Source organism: Lingula anatina, chromosome 7, assembly GCF_051362555.1.
Source record: "Lingula anatina isolate TDL-2025a chromosome 7, LinAna3.0, whole genome shotgun sequence".
NCBI lineage: Eukaryota > Metazoa > Brachiopoda > Lingulata > Lingulida > Lingulidae > Lingula > Lingula anatina.
This window is the reverse complement of record NC_141773.1, coordinates 854,236-872,983: the sequence shown is the minus strand read 5'-3', so window position 1 is coordinate 872,983 and position 18,748 is coordinate 854,236. Positions and strand designations below refer to the sequence as shown.

The 18,748-nt window shown below is 37.7% G+C and overlaps 2 protein-coding genes and 2 non-coding genes across 10 annotated transcripts in view; 1 reads left to right on the top strand and 3 right to left on the bottom strand.

Annotated features, from left to right (window-relative positions):
• Positions 1-297: 297 nt before the first annotated feature.
• LOC112041362 (small nucleolar RNA U3) lies at positions 298-517 on the bottom strand. Its single transcript, XR_002886209.2, has one exon. It is a non-coding gene; the product is annotated as a small nucleolar RNA U3 (small nucleolar RNA).
• An 885-nt stretch (positions 518-1,402) lies between these two features.
• Positions 1,403-1,622, bottom strand: LOC112041361 (small nucleolar RNA U3). The gene has a single exon (XR_002886208.2). It is a non-coding gene; the product is annotated as a small nucleolar RNA U3 (small nucleolar RNA).
• Positions 1,623-2,838: 1,216 nt separating this feature from the next.
• Positions 2,839-7,317, top strand: LOC106151725 (sperm microtubule associated protein 1-like). Its single transcript, XM_087018197.1, has 3 exons — positions 2,839-3,479; positions 5,746-5,845; positions 6,134-7,317. Exons 1-3 carry the CDS (start codon positions 3,102-3,104, stop codon positions 6,289-6,291), a joined length of 636 nt encoding a protein of 211 aa, XP_086874323.1. The 5' UTR covers positions 2,839-3,101; the 3' UTR covers positions 6,292-7,317.
• Positions 7,318-7,874: 557 nt separating this feature from the next.
• LOC106178857 (cubilin) overlaps positions 7,875-18,748 on the bottom strand; it is a 50,334-nt gene continuing 39,460 nt past the window's right edge. For 5 of the 7 annotated variants that reach the window (XM_087017115.1, XM_087017116.1, XM_087017113.1 and 2 more), the window contains 15 exons: positions 18,397-18,622; positions 17,772-17,956; positions 17,188-17,350; positions 14,982-15,137; positions 14,393-14,581; positions 13,933-14,059; positions 13,403-13,620; positions 12,839-13,035; positions 12,302-12,464; positions 11,811-12,019; positions 11,492-11,633; positions 10,892-11,073; positions 10,346-10,517; positions 9,611-9,846; positions 7,875-9,445 (listed from right to left, as the gene is read on the bottom strand). In XM_087017115.1, coding sequence (XP_086873241.1) covers positions 9,296-9,445; positions 9,611-9,846; positions 10,346-10,517; positions 10,892-11,073; positions 11,492-11,633; positions 11,811-12,019; positions 12,302-12,464; positions 12,839-13,035; positions 13,403-13,620; positions 13,933-14,059; positions 14,393-14,581; positions 14,982-15,137; positions 17,188-17,350; positions 17,772-17,956; positions 18,397-18,622 — 2,715 coding nt within the window. In that variant the 3' untranslated portion in view covers positions 7,875-9,295. Of the gene's footprint in view, positions 9,446-9,610; positions 9,847-10,345; positions 10,518-10,891; positions 11,074-11,491; positions 11,634-11,810; positions 12,020-12,301; positions 12,465-12,838; positions 13,036-13,402; positions 13,621-13,932; positions 14,060-14,392; positions 14,582-14,981; positions 15,138-15,815; positions 15,978-17,187; positions 17,351-17,771; positions 17,957-18,396; positions 18,623-18,748 lie in introns of those variants that run through there. The other 2 variants (XM_087017114.1, XM_087017118.1) reach the window with 2 other exon arrangements.

Here is an 18,748-nt window from a genome sequence, read left to right as displayed (position 1 = left end):
CTTTGTATCTTTAAATGTCTATCTTACACCTTTGGATAAGAAATAACTTTTTGGTTACGGTGCTTTAGGCCATAGTTTCACAGAGCACTTACAGGTGACTGCAGCTGTCGGCCATCTTGAAATCATTAGACGGTCAAATAGACGGTCATTTGGTTCGCATTTAGAAGATTGGCCACATTTAGCCATCTGGTGAAAATCAATATCTGGTGAAAAATCAAGATGTCGCCGTGGTAGAAGATAGTATTTGGCTCGTGTTTTCTGTTCTAATTTTTTTTTTTTTTTTTTTTTTTTTTGAACTCTCCTCTGAATGCATCTCCCTCCTCCAACTCTCCACTTATGGAAGAGCGGAACGGTCATCAATGACCCCAGGCCAGCTACCCGGAAGTAGCACCTGGAGCCCGCTTCGCGCTCAGAAGGGGATGCTGCACCTCGTCATCAGAGTGTACAGTCCAGTATCAGTTTTACCTGACGTCCCGGCGATACCTACTATAGAAATGATCCCTTAAAGTATGATCTTGCCTGTTTAACGAACTACAGCACGACTAATGCAATTTTCATATGTCTGTCAAAATGCCTTTGTTGAAATGTTATAGGAAAAAATAATTATCTTTATTAATTAAGCCATGAAATGTTTACCAATGTACTATATAACATCATAATAGTTAAATTACTTTTATATTATTAATATAATTTTTAAGAACCACCCTAGCCTTATTATTGATTTTTCTTATAAAATTGTTTGTTTTTTGAAATATCGGCTTTGAAGTCTAGGAGTGACGTCATGAACGGTGTGGTAAAACTTTTGCCGTTTTATTTCTTCTGATGCCTCTCGCTATCAAATATAATGGTCGGACCAAGGTCTAAGTGATCTTAACAGGCAGTACATGATTCAATTTGTTTTCTTTTCATCACCAATCTTTAATACTTCGAAGGAAGTCCCTTTCCAGCAGATAATTAATGGCTTACTGACATTAGTAATAATGTTTACTGCAATTGTTGAAATAGTTCTGCCATATTCTGCAGTCTATACTAACGACATTGGGTGTCGTTGGTGTCACCAGTGGTCAAAAATATTGGTGTCTCCGCCGTCCACCCCCCCCCCTCTCTCCTCCTAATTCACCTTCGTTTTTCAAGCCCCTTTACAGTTGACGGCGTTCTTTCAGCGTGACGTAGTACGGCCCCGTTTGAGAGTAAAAAAAATCTTAACGTGGCGACAACTGGCCGATCATTGGCATTCATTCTGCAACTATACTTGTATCAATGCTTGTACCTTCTTTCCACAACCTAGAATTGCCAGTTTCATGGGAACAAAGAACGCTGAACGGACGCTGCCAGCGTACAGGAGATGTTAGAGAGAATGAAAGTTCCTTGGCTTCTATTTTTTCTTTCTTTATAAAAAAACACTCCTCTGAATGCATCCCCCTCCTCCAACTCTCCACTTATGGAAGAGCGGAACGGTCATCAATGACCCCAGACCAGCTACCCGGAAGTAGCATCTGGAGCCCGCTTCGCGCTCAGAAGGGGATGCTGCACCTCGTCATCAGAGTGTACAGTCCGGTATCAGTTTTACCTGACGTCCCGGCGATACATACTATAGAAATGATCCCTAAAAGTATGATCTTACCTGTACACGGTACTACAGCACAACTAATGCAATTTTCATATGTCTGTCAAAATGCCATTTGTGAGATATTATAGAAAAAGGTTATTATCTTTATAAATTAAATTAAGACAAATATATATCAAAGCTATACAAAATCATATTACCAATATTTATCATATAATATTGATTTAATATTTATAAAATGTTGTCTGGGTAATGGATGTTTTGTTTTTCTTTAAAAATGATTGCTTTTGAAGTATCGGATCTAGAGTATAGGGGTGACGTCATGAGCAGTAAAATAAATTTCTTGCTGTTTAATTCCCTCAGTGTATTGAACTATTTACAATTGTAATAAGTATTTTAAACAACGTATACACTGTAATTAATAATCTTAAACACTGTATTAGTAGTAATCCATAGTGATGTATAACTTTTATTTAGTTATATATTTGTAGTATAGAGGGCTAACAAATGTAACTGCCACATTTAATGCTCGAATAAATTATTATTATTATAATTAATCTGGTGCAACTCATTATTCTAAATAATGGAAGGATCATAGTCTTAACGATCTTTAAAGGCAGTATACAGGTACACAAACGTAAATAGTAAGCAATATCGTTTATAAGTATAGTCATCAGCTGATTCTTGGGGCGAAAGTAACACAGGTCACGTGGTGCCATAGCAACTAGACGCCATTATCGCGGCGGATGGGCCACATTGATCCAGGCGGGGAAACACGATACGTTATACTGCCAGTTAAAAGGGATTATCCGATTCAAAAATGCATGACGTACCAAGCTTCAGGGGGCTTTGTGTGTAACGCTAAGAGACATGATTTGAAATATTCTCTTCAGAACAAATCTTTATTTATACCTTTCTTATACCGACTTAAAGATTTAAGAGAGTAAATGTTTTTTAAAATTAAAATTTTAGAGTCTATATATACATGGGACACTCCAAATATATAGCTAATCAGGCCAGCACACAAAAGTTGTAAATCAGATAAATAAATTGTCTTTTTGGACAATAATTATTTGCCCATGTATTCATGGTCCAATTGCCCTCAACCTATAGAAAATTATAATACGGCCATCATTAAAATTTACACATAAGTCACACATAATGTGAAATATGGACCCAACAGGTTAAATATGTCCTAGTTCAGTCCCCCGCCTGCATTCTTTATTTATTTAATGATCAATGGCAGTATAATGGGGACCTGACCTCGCGCCCCTACATAGCAACCGTCACAGAATGCGAGTGCGTGCATTAACACAGTGCAGTACTAGGACTTGATACCTTCCTCGGAGTAGGACGCTGAAATTGGGACAAAGCAGCACTTTGATCCTTTTGCGCGTCTTCTAGGATCACGTTTGGATATTGGCACTGTTTTAGCTAAAGAACCGAGTAATTAAACAGCCCCAGGAAGATAATACGGGACAAAACCATTCAATTTGTTCGTCAATCTAGCTGTGGTACGTGACATACAGTAAACATGGCAGACGAGGAAAACCCAGGAAGTCCAACGGCAGGGAGTCCTAAGCCCGCTGAAAGCCCCCGTCAAAGCAGCCCGAGACGGGACAGTCCCCGACACAGCGTGGCATCAGCGCCCCGCTCTCCTCGCTCGCCGAGGAAGTCGCGTGCCAACAAAATCTACCGCACACCCCCGACCCCCCCACCCGAGGAAATGCTGGCCATGGAGAAGGGGTTCATACGGGACAATATAGCGTGTGGAAGTATAGCCGGGGACTATGCTAAGGCCAACCCCAAGGTGGGACCGGTCGTCCCTCCTTATAATGGTCAGAAGGATAAACATGCCAGACCGTATTTTGGGTTTCACAGCGTGCCACAGAGTCTCAAGTTTTATGACCAGGTAAGGGTTCTGACACACACACACACACAAACACACACTCACACACACATCATATAATAGTTCTAGCTAGTTATGCACACGAGATCGAGTTTCAGATTGAACATGACCACCAGACAGGCTAATTTCTTCCCCACCACACTAGGTGCCGCCCCCCCCCCCCATCACCACACTAGGTGCCCCCCCCCCCCCCACCACCACCTCATAGGGTGTCCCCCCGCCCTCCACAAAGGGCGTCTGCCATCATTTCACAGGGTGTCCCCCCAACCACACATTGTGCCCCCCTCCACCATTACACAGGATGCCCCCCAACTACCACCGTACAGGGTGTCCCCTCCCCCCCCCCCCCCCTCTGCCACCCACCACCACCAAACAGGTCATGGCGTTATTTTACCGAGTTCAGTCTTATCACAAATGTGAAAAGCAATGGCAGTGTAAAAACGCACGATGTTTCTGGAGCAAGAATATATACGTAGCTACAGGGTTACCACTTAATATGGAATATTATTTTTTGGCGAGTAAATTTTCTACAAAATATTTAATTTCTCTCTAACTACTTTAAATCCAAAGCTGAGGTGTCACTCCATGTGTAGCCAGGTGTGTTACCTAATTACCACACAACTCTCGAAACAATTGATGCATGCAGTTGCATGTTCTGTGGTCAGAAATGTGAGGGGTGGTCTTTTCGGCAATTTCTGCCCTTGTATAAAAACGCATGGGTGTGGTCAATCTTTGGAGTGTGTTTAGAGAAGCAACAAAGGGATCGCTCTGAAACTTGGCAGGTACATTAGTGAAGATATGGTTCGACAGCTAAGCAACGCAGCTTACTATGGGATTCTTGCTCTAAGAGAAAATGGCCAGAAACGGACAGCCATTGCCAGGTAATTCAACATTTATAAAGGAACCGTTTGTGAAGTCCTCCAAAGAATTGCTGCAACAGGGGCACCTACTCCAATACCTCGACCAGGGTGTCCGCGTATCACACCAAGAAGACAGGATCGCCTTCTCCCTAGAGGACGCCGTGCTGGTCGTACAAAGACAAACAGTGTCCTCAGAAAAGAGAGGCAGAATGTCATTCAAACGCCCGTTTCAAGGTCCCTCGTGAACAAGAGATTACTGCAAGCCGGTTATTTTGCACAAAGGCCAGTAGGGAAACCACTGTTAACAGGAGGTCATATACAGCGACGTCTGCAATGGGCTGGGGACCACGTGCGTTTGCAGCCAAAACACTGGAATCACGTCGTTTTCAGTGATGAGGCCAGATATGGATTTTTTAGGGTTGATCGTCGAATTCGTGTCCACCGACGTGTACGAGGGACATAAACCGATGATTGTGTACTGCCTAGGGTGCAAGCAGGGGATGGTAACGTCTCTGTTTGGGGAGCATTTCATGTTGGTGCCCAGAACCAGTTGGTTTTTCTAGGAGGCAACCTCATCCAGGATTCCTACAGAAACATTCTACAGCAAACAATGCTTCGATTGGTAAGAGTCATCTTCAGGAACAACTTTGTGTACCAAGACGACTGCGCAACCCCACATCGAGGCCGCAGAATCACTGTTTTTCTTCGAAACCAATGGGTTCAGCAACTGCCCTGGCCTGCAAAGTCTCCAGATATGAACCCAATTGAAAATCTGTGGGCGGAAGTAACTCACAGAATTAATAGCTATGGTCCTCGGCCGGGAAATAGTGATGAACTGCGACAGGCAAATATCACTGCGTGGAATGATATCCCCAGCCAAACTCTAAAAAACGTGTCACAGGGTATGCCATGTAGGATGAGGGCGCTGCAAGCGGCTGCTGGAGGTCATACCCGCAATTACTGACTTTTCATGATTTACTGTAGTGAGTTCTTTGACTGTGTAACATATCACTGTCCGGAGGCTATCATTTTCTTTAATATCTTATCTCAAAGTTTATACTGACATCAAACTGTTGATATGGTTTTCTGGGGGTGTTCCTTTCTTTTGAATGGCATCTTATGTCAGATTTAATATCATTGAACAAAATATCTCACAACAGAAGACTGGATGTTATTATCACTCAGTGACATACTTTTTTAATGACTCAAGCCAAAAAAATTTTAATCAGCACTCAAAAATAACAATGATAAAAAATATTCCATATTAAGTAGCAACCCTGTATGATGTCGCAGTTCGCCTAGTACGACAGATGGACTGCGTCCTTTCTTGGGAGAGTGAGAACAGGAAACCAGCTATAATCACTTTTTCTTTGAAATGAATATAAGAAACTTTTCCTCCTTGTTTCCAGGAAAATGGCGGCTGCTCAATAGAAGGCAAAGTGATGGACAGGTTCCACGAGGCAGGTGCAGGACATCAGTATTTAGTTCTAAGAAACCAATTTGGAGCAGGTGAGTTGTCTGGCTTAAAAGAGGTATATATACGCTTCTGAAAATCTCCCAGGTCATATTTTTATGCCTTAATACCCTGCAAAGTGATAGTGTATTAGACGAAAAAACGATTTTGAGACATATTTTAGGGCGGAGAGAAGACTATACCTTTACTTGAAGTAGAAATAATAGGTTATTAGTTTTTCTAGAAATGTACATCTATCATATATTATTGATAGACCCCGAAATGTTCCTTTTCTTAAATCAGAGCGTATATTTTTAATTGGTGTTCTGTTTGTTGTATTTTAGGTCACTCCAGTGAAGATGTAGATGGTCACTCTCAGTTTATGCAGGGGGTAAAGCCGGTCATCGGATACCACGGCCCTTACGGATTCCGCAGGAACACACCTTGGCTCAGAGCGGAACCTTCTCCTTTCGGACCTCCGACGCGTTCACCCTTGCATTAACTTAAAAAAACTTTGAAAAAAAAACTTTGAAAAAAAAACTTTGAAAAAGCTTAACTTATTAGTCACGCTCACTTTTACTCTCTGCCTACAGGGTGCGCTAGTTGTTTGTTACAAAAATGTTGAATGGCGCACAGTGTAATTTTGTACATTATTTTAGGAGACCCTGATACATGTATCAGAGGGTAGCTTACTCCTATATCTGGTACATGACTTCTTTGACGCTGAAATGGCCACCAACATTATACAATGTAAGACTTTTTTCACTGATGGATTGCAATAGTGACGATGATATGGTGAAGTCTTTTACTCTCCAATATTTGTCAATAAGTGCCTTGTTTAAAACAGGGGGTTATATTCTGTTTCGTAGCTGGTGAGGCTTAAACATTATGAAGATGTCATTCTTTGTCTATTTTCAGAAATAAAGTAGTCAAATTTTGAATCAAAGCATTCTGCCTACGCTTTCATCTAAATCAGACCAAAAGCATCTATTTCATTATTGGAAACTTAACCGACCTTCATCTTTCCAATACAATCTCAAAACTCAATTTGATCTCCCGTCTAAAATTATACGTCGGTAGCTGCTATCTCTGTCGCTTTTTGGATCGTTTTATTAGAGGACATTGATGTCATGTCACAGGAAATGAGCATGTTCAGTGATTGGAAAACCGTCAAGTTCGCAGGCATACCTGTTATTATATGAAGCTTATCTATATCTTTATTGATCCCTTTTCCATACACTGGGCAGGAGTTGAAAAATTTTACAAGATGTATACGGAAGTATGAAAATTATGCCTTCTACCCTGAAAGTGGGACCCGAATTGGGGGTTTAAAATTGAAGCTGGGCATTGTACAGTATAATGCTGTCAGTGGCAGTCGAATGTTTGTCGTTTCAGATTCAAGACTTAAAAATATATTTTCCTTTTCACAGAGATATCATTCAAGCAAGCTTGACATTTTATCGTTGTCTAGCTTGTCGCCGTTCATGTAATACATAATCCAGTAAATAAACTATGTGTGGAACACCTACACGCACTAGCTGTACGTGTAAATTGTAGCAGCACGTAGAACGATTTTACGGCATCTTAATAGAAGGCAGTACAGATAAATACTTTCCAAATATAGTTCACGTTTTAATATTTGATATGGTCAACCTTGCAGACGATAGGGTAACTTGAAATTAAGTTTGAATAAATAATTTTGACACTACCAGTGACTTTGCTGCGCTCATATTCCCCGTCATGGCATTTCCGTATGAGGTAAAATTAGAAAGTTACCCGTGCCACATTTTTAAGTTTTGGTGGCACATTAAGTACATAAGATAATACTAAAATGTTTGCAACACTGGTTTACTATGCAAGAGTGATTGAGAAAAGAAATGGAGAGAGATAGAAGGAAAATTGGTCACATAAATCAAACCAGCAATTTCAGGGGAGAGGGTCTTTTTCTGAAAAACTGGACTTTTTACCGCACACCTTCGTGTAGCTAGATCACATTTTACCCAGAGCGGTTCTTTTACCAGCAAAAAAGTACGTTTGTATATTAACATAAGCACAGTATACACCGGTCCCAGCAGTCACTTCAAATACTTTTTTTAGATTTTTATTGTCATCAGATTTTGACAAAATTTACAAAATATATATGCATCTATAATTCATATAATTCTGATATAATATACAATTCATACAATCTGATATGATTTAACATTTATTTCTGTAAAAATCTATATAAGAACTACTATTGGTCCGTCTATAATTTGGCACTAAGTAAATCAAGTGCATTAAAATAAAAAACACTTTGTTCAACACTCCTGTACTGTGACGACTTCTGTAGAATAAAATATGCAATAGATTTCCATTTCTTTACAAACAAATCTCTTTGTGGTAATGACAGAGAAGACCCTTAACTTCATAAAGGACACATCTTAATCAATTCTCCCTTTGTAAAAGACAGAATTTCTCCCTATTGTTTTCTAAGCTCCTTCCACAGACACTTGAATCAGGGCCATTAAAATGTTTACCAGAATTAATATAAAAATTAAGACGATAATAGTCGAGTTTCCCAATTTCCAGCAGTAAAACGGTTTTCACTGTTTTGAAAAATGTCATTTTCTAGATTTCTTCATGTAAAGAATGACGAGAATGAACCTAAAAGAAAATTTAATATGATGAAAAGCAGTGACAAGTTATTCGAAGACCATAGGTATGATTGTTTGTAAGGGCCCACAAAGCCATAGAAATATGATTAGTTTAAATAAGATTAAACACTGCTGTTGTAGAAAGATGTGCTGATATTCCACAAAGGAATTAATATTTAATTCAAATGCAATTTCTCAGTTAACTTCTTGTATTTGACATAATGCAAGCTCCTGTAGAAGAGCTTTAACAGCTCATCTTCAATGCTGAGAGTAAAAATATAGATCATACTTAATACAATAACCAAGTCCGCAATCTCCATTCTTAAACATCGCGTCTTCCTCTCCTTTCCTTTTTTCTGCCATTTTGTTTTTATTCATTTAACTATTCCTCTATTATTATAGATAAATATCTGGTACTTAACTGCTTAACTCACATTATGTCTCCATGTGTAATAGACGGATAAATGGAATTCTCACAACCAGAGGTACTTAATACCAGTGACAAAATAATCACAATACATTTAACAGGACAGACGTTTCACTTTTTTTCACACTCTGGCATATCATATATTATAAGTCTCAGGTTATAGTACTGTTAACAATTTATCTTGAATACAGAAAATTTATCTTTGGTCATTTCTTTTCCTGAATATACATACATCTTCTGTACAAATAAGAGAATACATATATTTATATTTATGTATAATAGAAGGATACATTGACACATTGTTCACATTGCTTCAAGTGCACTGTTTATCACTTTATAAAATTTTTATTAAAAAATCTAAGTTAGCTTCACAAATTTTTGTCATCATTTAAAATATCATGTCATGAAGGCCTGGTGTGCTTTCTATCTAAATATCTCCGTTATCACCCTATTGAAGACTTGTCTGCTGACTGCATGAGAGCTGGCTGTGAGGAACTGTATGCTATCCTAAACCCTGGACCAGTTTGAGACTGGTCTGAGCGGAAAAAGATTGTAACTGCTCTACCTGAGGCTGTGAATTCGGCTGGCATTGACTGCAAAATGGAAGAGAGGCATTAAAGATCAAGTGATATTTTTTAAATTTTGAAAGAACAGTTTCTAAAGTTTTTTTATCTTTTCAATTGGCACTAAAATTTTAGTATCTGCATTTGGAGTTTTCTATTCATTTATTGTATGTTTAGACCATGTATAATACTCACATCTCCACAGTATCGTCCCACCCGCGTGGACGAGGTGGAGGGTCCGTCATACACGTCTACCCAGTCATAGTTACAGCTGTCGTGATATTCAATATTGAAGGCAGTGAAGGTGATGGTAACCACCTTCCTGGCAGGCACCTGCACCAGCCATGTACAGTTTCTGTTGTTGGTGTACGGTTGTGGGTACAGTGGAGACGTGAAACTGCCGTAGCTGTCTTTGAAAGTACCGCCACAACCTGGAAATTAATTGTTATTTTAATAAATTTTGAGTTGTGTATAAAATGTTTAATTCATTGTGCACCCTGTTAAAATAACAATTTTTGAAATTAAACGTTTGAAAGGCTTTCTTATTAAAAATTCTACAACTGTCTGTCAACACAGATCTGGAGACTTAAAAAGCAATTACACTCAAATTAATACAGCCTAGCAGCTTACTTTATCCAAGTCTATATGTACAATGACTTCCTAATAATGACTCTTTTCTTTTCAATGAGGAAAATCTTTGAATTTTACAGATACTACAGATTTTTAAAACTAATAAATATTTTGAATTTGAACTTCCCAATTGAGTGGTAGCAATTTGTAAAGAAGACTACCCTGTAGCAGTATTCTACACATTAAAAGCATCACAAAAGTGAGACAGAAATATAATTTTTTAAGATTCCAAACTCATGTATCTAAAAGATGGATAATTTTTCAGATTAAGATCTAGCCATGACCATACAGTTTCCCTACCTGGTGCTGAAGAGCTGGAAGCAAATGTGATATCATAACCTGGATGTGTAACAGAGTTATCAGTGAGGAAGAACATCCAGATAGAGTTCCCAGTAGCAAACACAGGGTCTGGGAGGGTGTTACCACAATACTTCCCTACCAGACCAGCACTGGCATCTGAACCATTACGAATCTGGAAATATACATAGTTGAAGACAATTAATTAATTTTCTGAGACATTAAAAATCTAGAAATATATGGCCAAATAGCTAAATGTAAATTTTAAATTATCTGAACCATTCCAAATCTGAAATATATGGCCAAATAGACAAAGCTAAATTGACACTAAACTGAGGCTTTCTTATTTTATTGTATTTTGCTCCTTTTTACTTTGTTTTTTATTTTATTTCATCTTCTCATTTCCCTTTTCTTTTCATTTCACGTTATTTAATCTTTCTCATTTATTTATTTTATATATCTTTTTTCAACCTAAAGCCATAAAGCCATTCACAAGAATTGCAACTCTGTCATAAGCAGTACCTTTACCTGTCCTGTATAAGTACTCACCTCTAGGTAGTCAAAGTTACAAGATGTGTGTGGTTCTATGTAGAAAGAGTTGAAGTATAGAGACAGGTAGGTGCCAGGTGGGGATTGAATGACGACGTAACATCGAGAGTAACTGGGATAGCGTCCCGGCCACCCTGGGCTGGTCACTCGGCCTGTGGAGCCACTGTGAGTTCTGTTGCAGGCTAGAGATAGAGAAGATCATTTAAAACCTGAGAACACATTAAAGGAATGCAGACCTGAGTTTAATAGATTTATTTTTTCAATGGATCACCATCAAAAATTTCATTGATTTTCAGTAAGGCCATTTTTGCCCTATCCTGAAACTTTCATGAAAATCCACCCTGTAACTTTTTTAGGCTGTTTCCTAGGAAACAAACAAAGGTAAAACCACAACCCCCTGGGTGGAGATCAAAATAGCCATTTGGATCAATACTTGAATAATATTCTGTAATCACTTTGTTCACATTACTATTAATTAATCAACCACCTTTAAAACAAGTAAATTGCAACCAAACCAATACAAACTTATAGACATCTCTGTGAAATTATTCATCAGAAATCAAGTTGGAATTAAATTTCAATTCAATGTATAAAACTCACAAGCCACTTGATAGGTGAGAGAGAAGCCGGGGGCTGTTGCAGAGGCATCAGTGACAAAGTTAATCTGCATGGTTCTCCCTTTACTAGTGAACAATGGGGGTAACTGACTGCCACAATACATCAGGATCTGACCATTGTCTCCCTGAATAAATAAATAAATAAACAAATGAATAAATGAATGAATGAATGAAAGTGGGTACAGAACTGTTAAGTATTTGCTCTTGCAATGCAAAGATACAGAAAGGAAAAAAAATATAAAAGATTAATTCTGTCATAATGCAGTGGAGTTTCAAGTTATAAACCCTAATCTCTCACTTACCAAAGGTTTGTCTCTTAACTCTAAGTAGTCATATTGGCAGTTGGCATGGTTCTCTACATTGAAGTCTGTTACATTGACGTCAATCTGCTGGTTAAGTCCAGCATCAATTGTCCAGCGACAACGCAGGTTGTGTGGATACGAGTTGGGATAGTTAGGAGAGGATATTGTCTGCGGGGATGTTGTTGCCGTTCTGACTCCTCCACATAGTGCTGGAAGTTGAATGAAATAAAACTTCATTATTATAACAATATATTTATTTATTCTGTAATACGGCAGAATATTTTGAAATAAAGCTGAGTTGAGAGTCAGAATTAACTGATCAAGAATGACAAATAGTTTACTGTATATACATTCACTGGATGACAGGTCAACTTGACATGAGAGCAGGTACATGAAAATGTTACAACTTATGAACTTGTATTGAAATGTATGATTTTTCATGTTCCTTCATAAACACTTATATTTCTTAAAACACACACACACACACTTACCATCCACCTGTCTGTAGGAAATATTGAAGCCTCTTCCTCCCACAGAGCCGTCTGTATAAAACTTGATGTACACCATGTTACTGGACGACACAAAGTAGGTCAACGGGCGACTTCCGCAGTATTTGCCCACCAGAGGGTCATCACTCGTTAGCCCATCTCTCACCTTTAATATATAATAAGGTAAGACTTTAAGATGTGTAACTTACAGGTGCTGGTTTAAAGGCATCGGAGTCTACATTGAAATTATTTTGAAATTGTTTCTTTGGAATTTCCACCGTTATTTTCTATATTACAAATTAATACAAATGCAAAATACCGAAAAATAAATTGAGATTGTCTACATGATATCACAAATATAAAACTGAAAATAAAACAGCTGTCACAATCCCACACCAATTTCTTCCATACCATTAGTATTCCTTCACAATATCAAACCATTCTCACACTGTTACTTAGTGTTATCATAATATCAAGCTTTATTTTACACTGTTACTCTTAAGTTCTCACAATACCAAGCTATTTTCCTCCACTACCCACCTCTAAGTAATCATAGTCACAGGTGTTGTCTGCTTCAATGTCCATGGGTTCAAAGGTCAGATTCAACACCTTGTTGTCCTGACCCACAATCTGCCAGACACAGTTCAAGTTATCCTCGTACAGTCCGTCCCCGTCAATGTCAAAGGAGCCGAATCTTCCCTGGGTGCCATTCAGGAAGCCACCGCAGAGTGGGACACCTGGGAATGGAAACGTTGGTGGCAATGACAGCATTTACAAATTATTATCATGCTAGTTCAGCCCAAACTAACTGACATCAAATGACCCAAATCTACATTTGTGAACCTTTATTGCATAGCCTGAATATCAAAGATTGAAGAAACTGTGATGTCTTAGGACATGCACTAAAAATATTATTAAATACCATATTTGTTTTAACTGTAATCAGATACCTAACAAATTATAGGGGAAACAACACTGGCACAATGAATATTGCGAGCACTTGCTGCTTACAATATATTTTAAAGAGAAAATGACTTAAAATCTATTATAAAAGATAAAATAACACAGGTTATAATAAGGAAATATTTTGATATGCCAACCTACCAAAAGTTGTCCTGTAGGAAGCGGTGAAGCCTGCGCCATTGATGGAGGCGTCAGAGACAAAGTTGACAGTCATGGTATTCCCAGTTGTCCGCACTGGCTCAGGGATCACATTACTACAGAATCTTCCAATCAGAGGAGATGTCAAGCTGTTGCCGTCTCGCACATCTACGTAGTCGTAGTTACAGCTAGAGTGAGTCTCAATGTCAAAGATGTTGAATCTGGAGGAAAAAATCCATTAGCTATAAACTTGTTGTTATTTTATGCCTTGATGCATTGAAAACCTTGGTTTTGAGAGAAGTAGGGACTTTGGCCAAAAAACTGAGGTGAAACTAATATATAAATTGTAAGTACATATTTCATCAGGGTTTTGTCTCCTACAGGAGAGAGAAATGGCTTTGATAAATTTGAGTACTTCTTAAATACACAAATTTTCAAGGCTGTACAATGACATGTACATGCAGATGGTACTGTAGCAATAGTAAATGATGTAGTGTTTATACACAGCTATAAGGAGATCCCAGTCCACTTACTTCAGTTCTACCACTCTATCAGGCTGTACGGTGATGGACCAGGTACAGTTGGCATTGTGATGATAGTTCACAGGGTGTTGGGGTGTTCTTATGGTTCCCTGGGGGGCGGTATATACACCACCACATTCTGGAAAATATTGACAGAGATGGTTGGATGAAGGAAAAACAAGTTTTTGTAATCTTTACATGTTTTAAAATGAGGAGGATTGTCACTCTGAGGAAGAACATGTATATTAATCCAAAAATGAACATAATCAATAAAATCAATAGCAAAATAACGATTTTACATTTTGTGGAAATGGGAAAAGTCGTCTCTGCTAAAAAAAAAAACAAAAAAACAGAAAATAAAGAATTTTCAAGAAAACCTTCTAAAGAAAATGAAGCCTCTTCAAGAAAATCTTCCACAAAAAAAGGTATTTCATGGGGCTTATTCACATTGCTCATCATTTCCCCCACTCACCCATTGCTGAATAAGTCGCTCTGTACCCTCGTGCCACTATGGAGCTGTCGGTGACAAACTGGATAAACATGACCCCCAGAGATGAGACAGGAGCCGGGGCAGTCGTTCCGCAGAATTTCCCAAGGAGGTTGGAGTCTGAGCCATTTCCAGTGTAGGCGGCTACATAATCATACGGACAACCTGTACCACCTGGCAACAAAACACATCATTTAGGTGACTAAATATAGACTGAATTGGCTACAATGTAACTTAGAAACAATTCCGCAGAATTGCTACAGCTAGCCTTATGCTGCTGTGAACGTTACATTGTACTGTGAGAAAAGAACTCAGATAATAATGAATAATTTTAGAGAAATTTTTGGTTGTTTACAAAGACAGGCAAAGTTCTTTTTGTTTAAAGTTATTTTAATGATCTCAAATGGATATTAAGCTATTGGTGCACACTTTGGAAACTATCTGTCTTGTACAGCTGTGAAAGGCAGAACTCGTGGTGAATATTGAATAAATAACAAATATTAAGAATTATAACAATCCACAAATGGCAAATCTTTTCACATTGGAACAATATGAATCTTAAGTCAACACAAACCTTCAATATTGAAGTTTTCTTCATCAAAAGTCAGCAGCACAAACTTCTGTGGGTCTACCATAATGGTGTAGTTACATGTTAGATTGTTCTCATAGTTACCAGGGAAACCAGGAGAAAGAATGATGCCAGTGTCCTGAGTAAAGAGGGCGCCACAACCTACACACAGAATAATACACGCAATATGAGAATAATACAGAATAATATTGATACATGTAAGTAATGCAACATCTGTAATATACTTCAACAGATCATAATTTACCCTGCTCTGTAGATGATAGCATGGAAATTTAATAGAAAATATTAAATGACATATGTACAAAGATTATCATTTATAGTTATTACTTTTTACTTCAAATTTAAATAGAAGCCATAAAATTCAGTCTCTTATGAATCTGACAGAAATTCATGAAAATAAATTTAACTGATGGAAGATCACACCCTTATAAAAAATAGGGCCAATTTACAGTTTCAATGCAGGGTTATGATATAATAGTGACGTTAATACTGTAAGCATCTACCCTTGAGCAAATGTACAAACTCAGGCATTCTCATGCTTTCAATGCGCATGGTTATAAGAGATATTTTCAAACAAAGCACAAACTCACAAAAGATATTCTAAACACTAAGGAGGAGACTATAACTCTCAATCCAGAGTAAGTAAAAATAAACATCTGTTCTATTTTCTCTATCAAGATGGATGAAAAGTTTTAGTTGTTAAAAGCCTAGCTAAATCATGGAAATAACCCACTGGACATTCAATCTTCTTCCAGTTATTTTTTAATGAGTAAATACTTTTCGATAATTTCACTCCTTCAGGACCCAACTGGCCATGCTACCTGAGGTCCAGTTGGCAGAGAATCCGTTCCCGTTGGTCCAGGGGTCAGATCTGAACTTTACCCTCAATTTGGTGCCAGTGGACTTGTGCTGGGCTGGAGCCTCATTGTGACAATAACGTCCTAGTGACACCCAATTCCCGCTGCTGGAGTAGTCAAGAACCTACAGGAAGGGTTAGTGGAAATGTGGTTCGCAATCAAGGCTCATGGCACCTCTTTGGAGTCTTCACTCAGACTACCATTTACCCATTTTTATCATATATTGTTTTGTAGAATTTTGTTTAGTTAAAGACCTTTTGGCAAAACAAAATTAATATTATGTATTCTTGTTTTGCCAAAGGAATGATTTTGTTCAAAATTTTGATTATGCTGATAGCACAAATTTTTTTGGGTACCACAAATTAGTACTAGATGAGCCTTTTTTTAGTATTTCAAGCTTAGATATAAATGTATCACACAAAAGTGTATTCAAGCATGAGCAGAGCCTGAGCTACAGGTCATAGGTATGGCAGCTTCTTCAATTTCAAATCTCCATATGTGCAAGATTATTCGACAGCAAATTTGGTTGAAGTGTGCAGCACCAATCACAAATATGTATCCTGTCATCTGTATTTCAACCAGTAGGCATGTATTGAGATTTGAAAATGGAGAGGCTGGCCTGTCTCCAAGCTTCAAATCTCCATCAGTTAATATGTGGTGGTAAAACTTTTGAAATTGAAAAATATGCTGTTGAAAAATGAAGCGCATTCAGAAATTTTTGCATGACAGACATGCTGTTCTCTTATCTGGTAGGACTACAATATTCAAAGTTCATCAATCAGGCAAGGTGATTAAGTACATGTGAAGCAGTCAAATGTAAAGATAAAAAATAATCAAAGAAGTGGATTTATCTCTTCCTTCATATCAGACTTGGCTCAAAGCAGCTTCAAATTTTGTTTCAGTCTGGACATTTTTAGCAAACACAAGATTTTCAGTCAAAACAATGAAAGAATGCAAAACAAAAAACTACTTCACTTCTGTTTTTATACACAGCTCCCATGAACCAAGACAAGACTTTGAAGAAAGATCACACATCATGATGCTGTTAAAATCCAAGAGAGGAATTTATTTCTGGACAAACATTGAGTAAATGATCTAATACAGCAAAAACTAATTTTTCCTAGAAATTTCAGTGCTTTTTTATAAGGTATTACAACTCAAAGTTTATTTGTTTTGGATAGCAAATACCTTAGTGGTTGCTAAAATTTCCAAGATTTTTTTCTTTTGGCTAAGAGGAGTTCTAAGATGTTTTGTATGTCTTTAAGCAAGAAACAAATGCAGCACTAAAAATCATACTTTATCATTTAAATCATGCAAATCAGGGTGACTCTTACCAGCTTCCCAGGAAGCAGAGAAACCGTTGCCATTTACTGCTGAATTGGAATGAAATTTCACAAGCAGTCTATTGGATACTGATCGTATAGATGGAGGAATTTCATTGTGACAATAGCGAGTAATTGGTATCCATGAATCATTCTTGGCTATGTAATCAGATACCTTTGGTGCAGAAACAGAATTAATTAAATTAATAACATCTCAAATATATAAACATATATTTGATTACATGATTGATTCTACTTTGATGAGTATTATTGATGAGTATTATTCATTATAATTATTCTTTGATGGGTTTCTTAAAAATCACTATTTAATCAAAATATAAAATGAGAAAAGCAAAAACTGCAACTGCTCTATAAAATATTTTTAAAAATTCATGAAACTATAAAGTGAACTAATACTTAAATTCACTGCTTTGATATCAGAGTGTCAGTAGTTAATAATTTCAAATCTGTATCTACATTACATTGTACCTGAATCTTTTTTCAAAGATTACACATTTATATTGATACTGATTAAGTTTCATAAAGTATGAAGTCATACAAAGATTGGGGTCATAACCTTTGCCCTATGACCTTACCTCCACGTAGTCATAGATACAGTTCCCAGCATTCTCCAGGTCAAAGGGGGAGTTAAAGTCCAGGAGCACATGGTATCCTGGGTCAGTGTTGATCTCCCACATGCACTCCACATTATGTGGGTAGCGGTTAGGGTAGTTAGGACTGCTGATGTACCCTTTCTTACCATGCAGTGTGCCTCCACAACCTGATGGAATAAACATTTTAGAACATGATCTGGAGTAATATTATACCATTTCATTTAGGAGGACTAGTACAGAGTATAGTATATAGGATCACATCAGGCTTAACATCTTGGTCTTAAACAAGGGGGTTTAACAAGCAAAACCTGAAGAGAGCTATATTTTATTGTATGATAAATGGTTATAATTTATATATCAACTCAACATATTTAGTTCTGGCTATGGAGTTCATGAAAGTTAAGACCAAATCATGTGTTTTGTTTTATCATGAAATTTGGTGCTGATTTTGCTGTTAATCACAATGCATTATTGCATCATAATTGACAAAACAACCTATTTTGTACATCATGATTTGCTGCTTTTTATCTGTACATTTAACAGCTTTGCTGCCTTGTTCTTTTGTGAAATACTGCCCAGCATAATACTATCAATAACACCAGCTTACCTCCACCATCCATCCTGTATGTCAACCGGAATCCCGACGCAGACACACTGGAGTCTGCATGGAACTCTATACGAAGGCGGTTACTCTGTGAGCGGAATGATTCTGGAGGGGATGAGCCACAGAACTTGCCAATAGAGGGCGATGATGCAGTGCCGCCATTGAAGATCTCCAGGTAATCATACTGACACTTGTCATGATCTTCTATGTTCATATTAGTGACCTCGACCTTAAACAATACAATTAAAATAGACATTTTATGAAGTAATTTCACCATAGGATATTTTAAAACTCTTACCACTCAAAAATGTGACAGTAGTAAAAGCTTTAGAATCAATTGCATTCTCTCCATACC

Coding starts and splice junctions, on each gene's coding strand:
- LOC106151725 (XM_087018197.1), top strand. CDS start 3,102: ATGGCAGACGAGGAAAACCCAGGAAGTCCAACGGCAGGGAGTCCTAAG. Junction 3,480..5,745: donor GTCTCAAGTTTTATGACCAG/GTAAGGGTTCTG, acceptor CCTTGTTTCCAG/GAAAATGGCGGCTGCTCAAT. Junction 5,846..6,133: donor AAGAAACCAATTTGGAGCAG/GTGAGTTGTCTG, acceptor GTTGTATTTTAG/GTCACTCCAGTGAAGATGTA.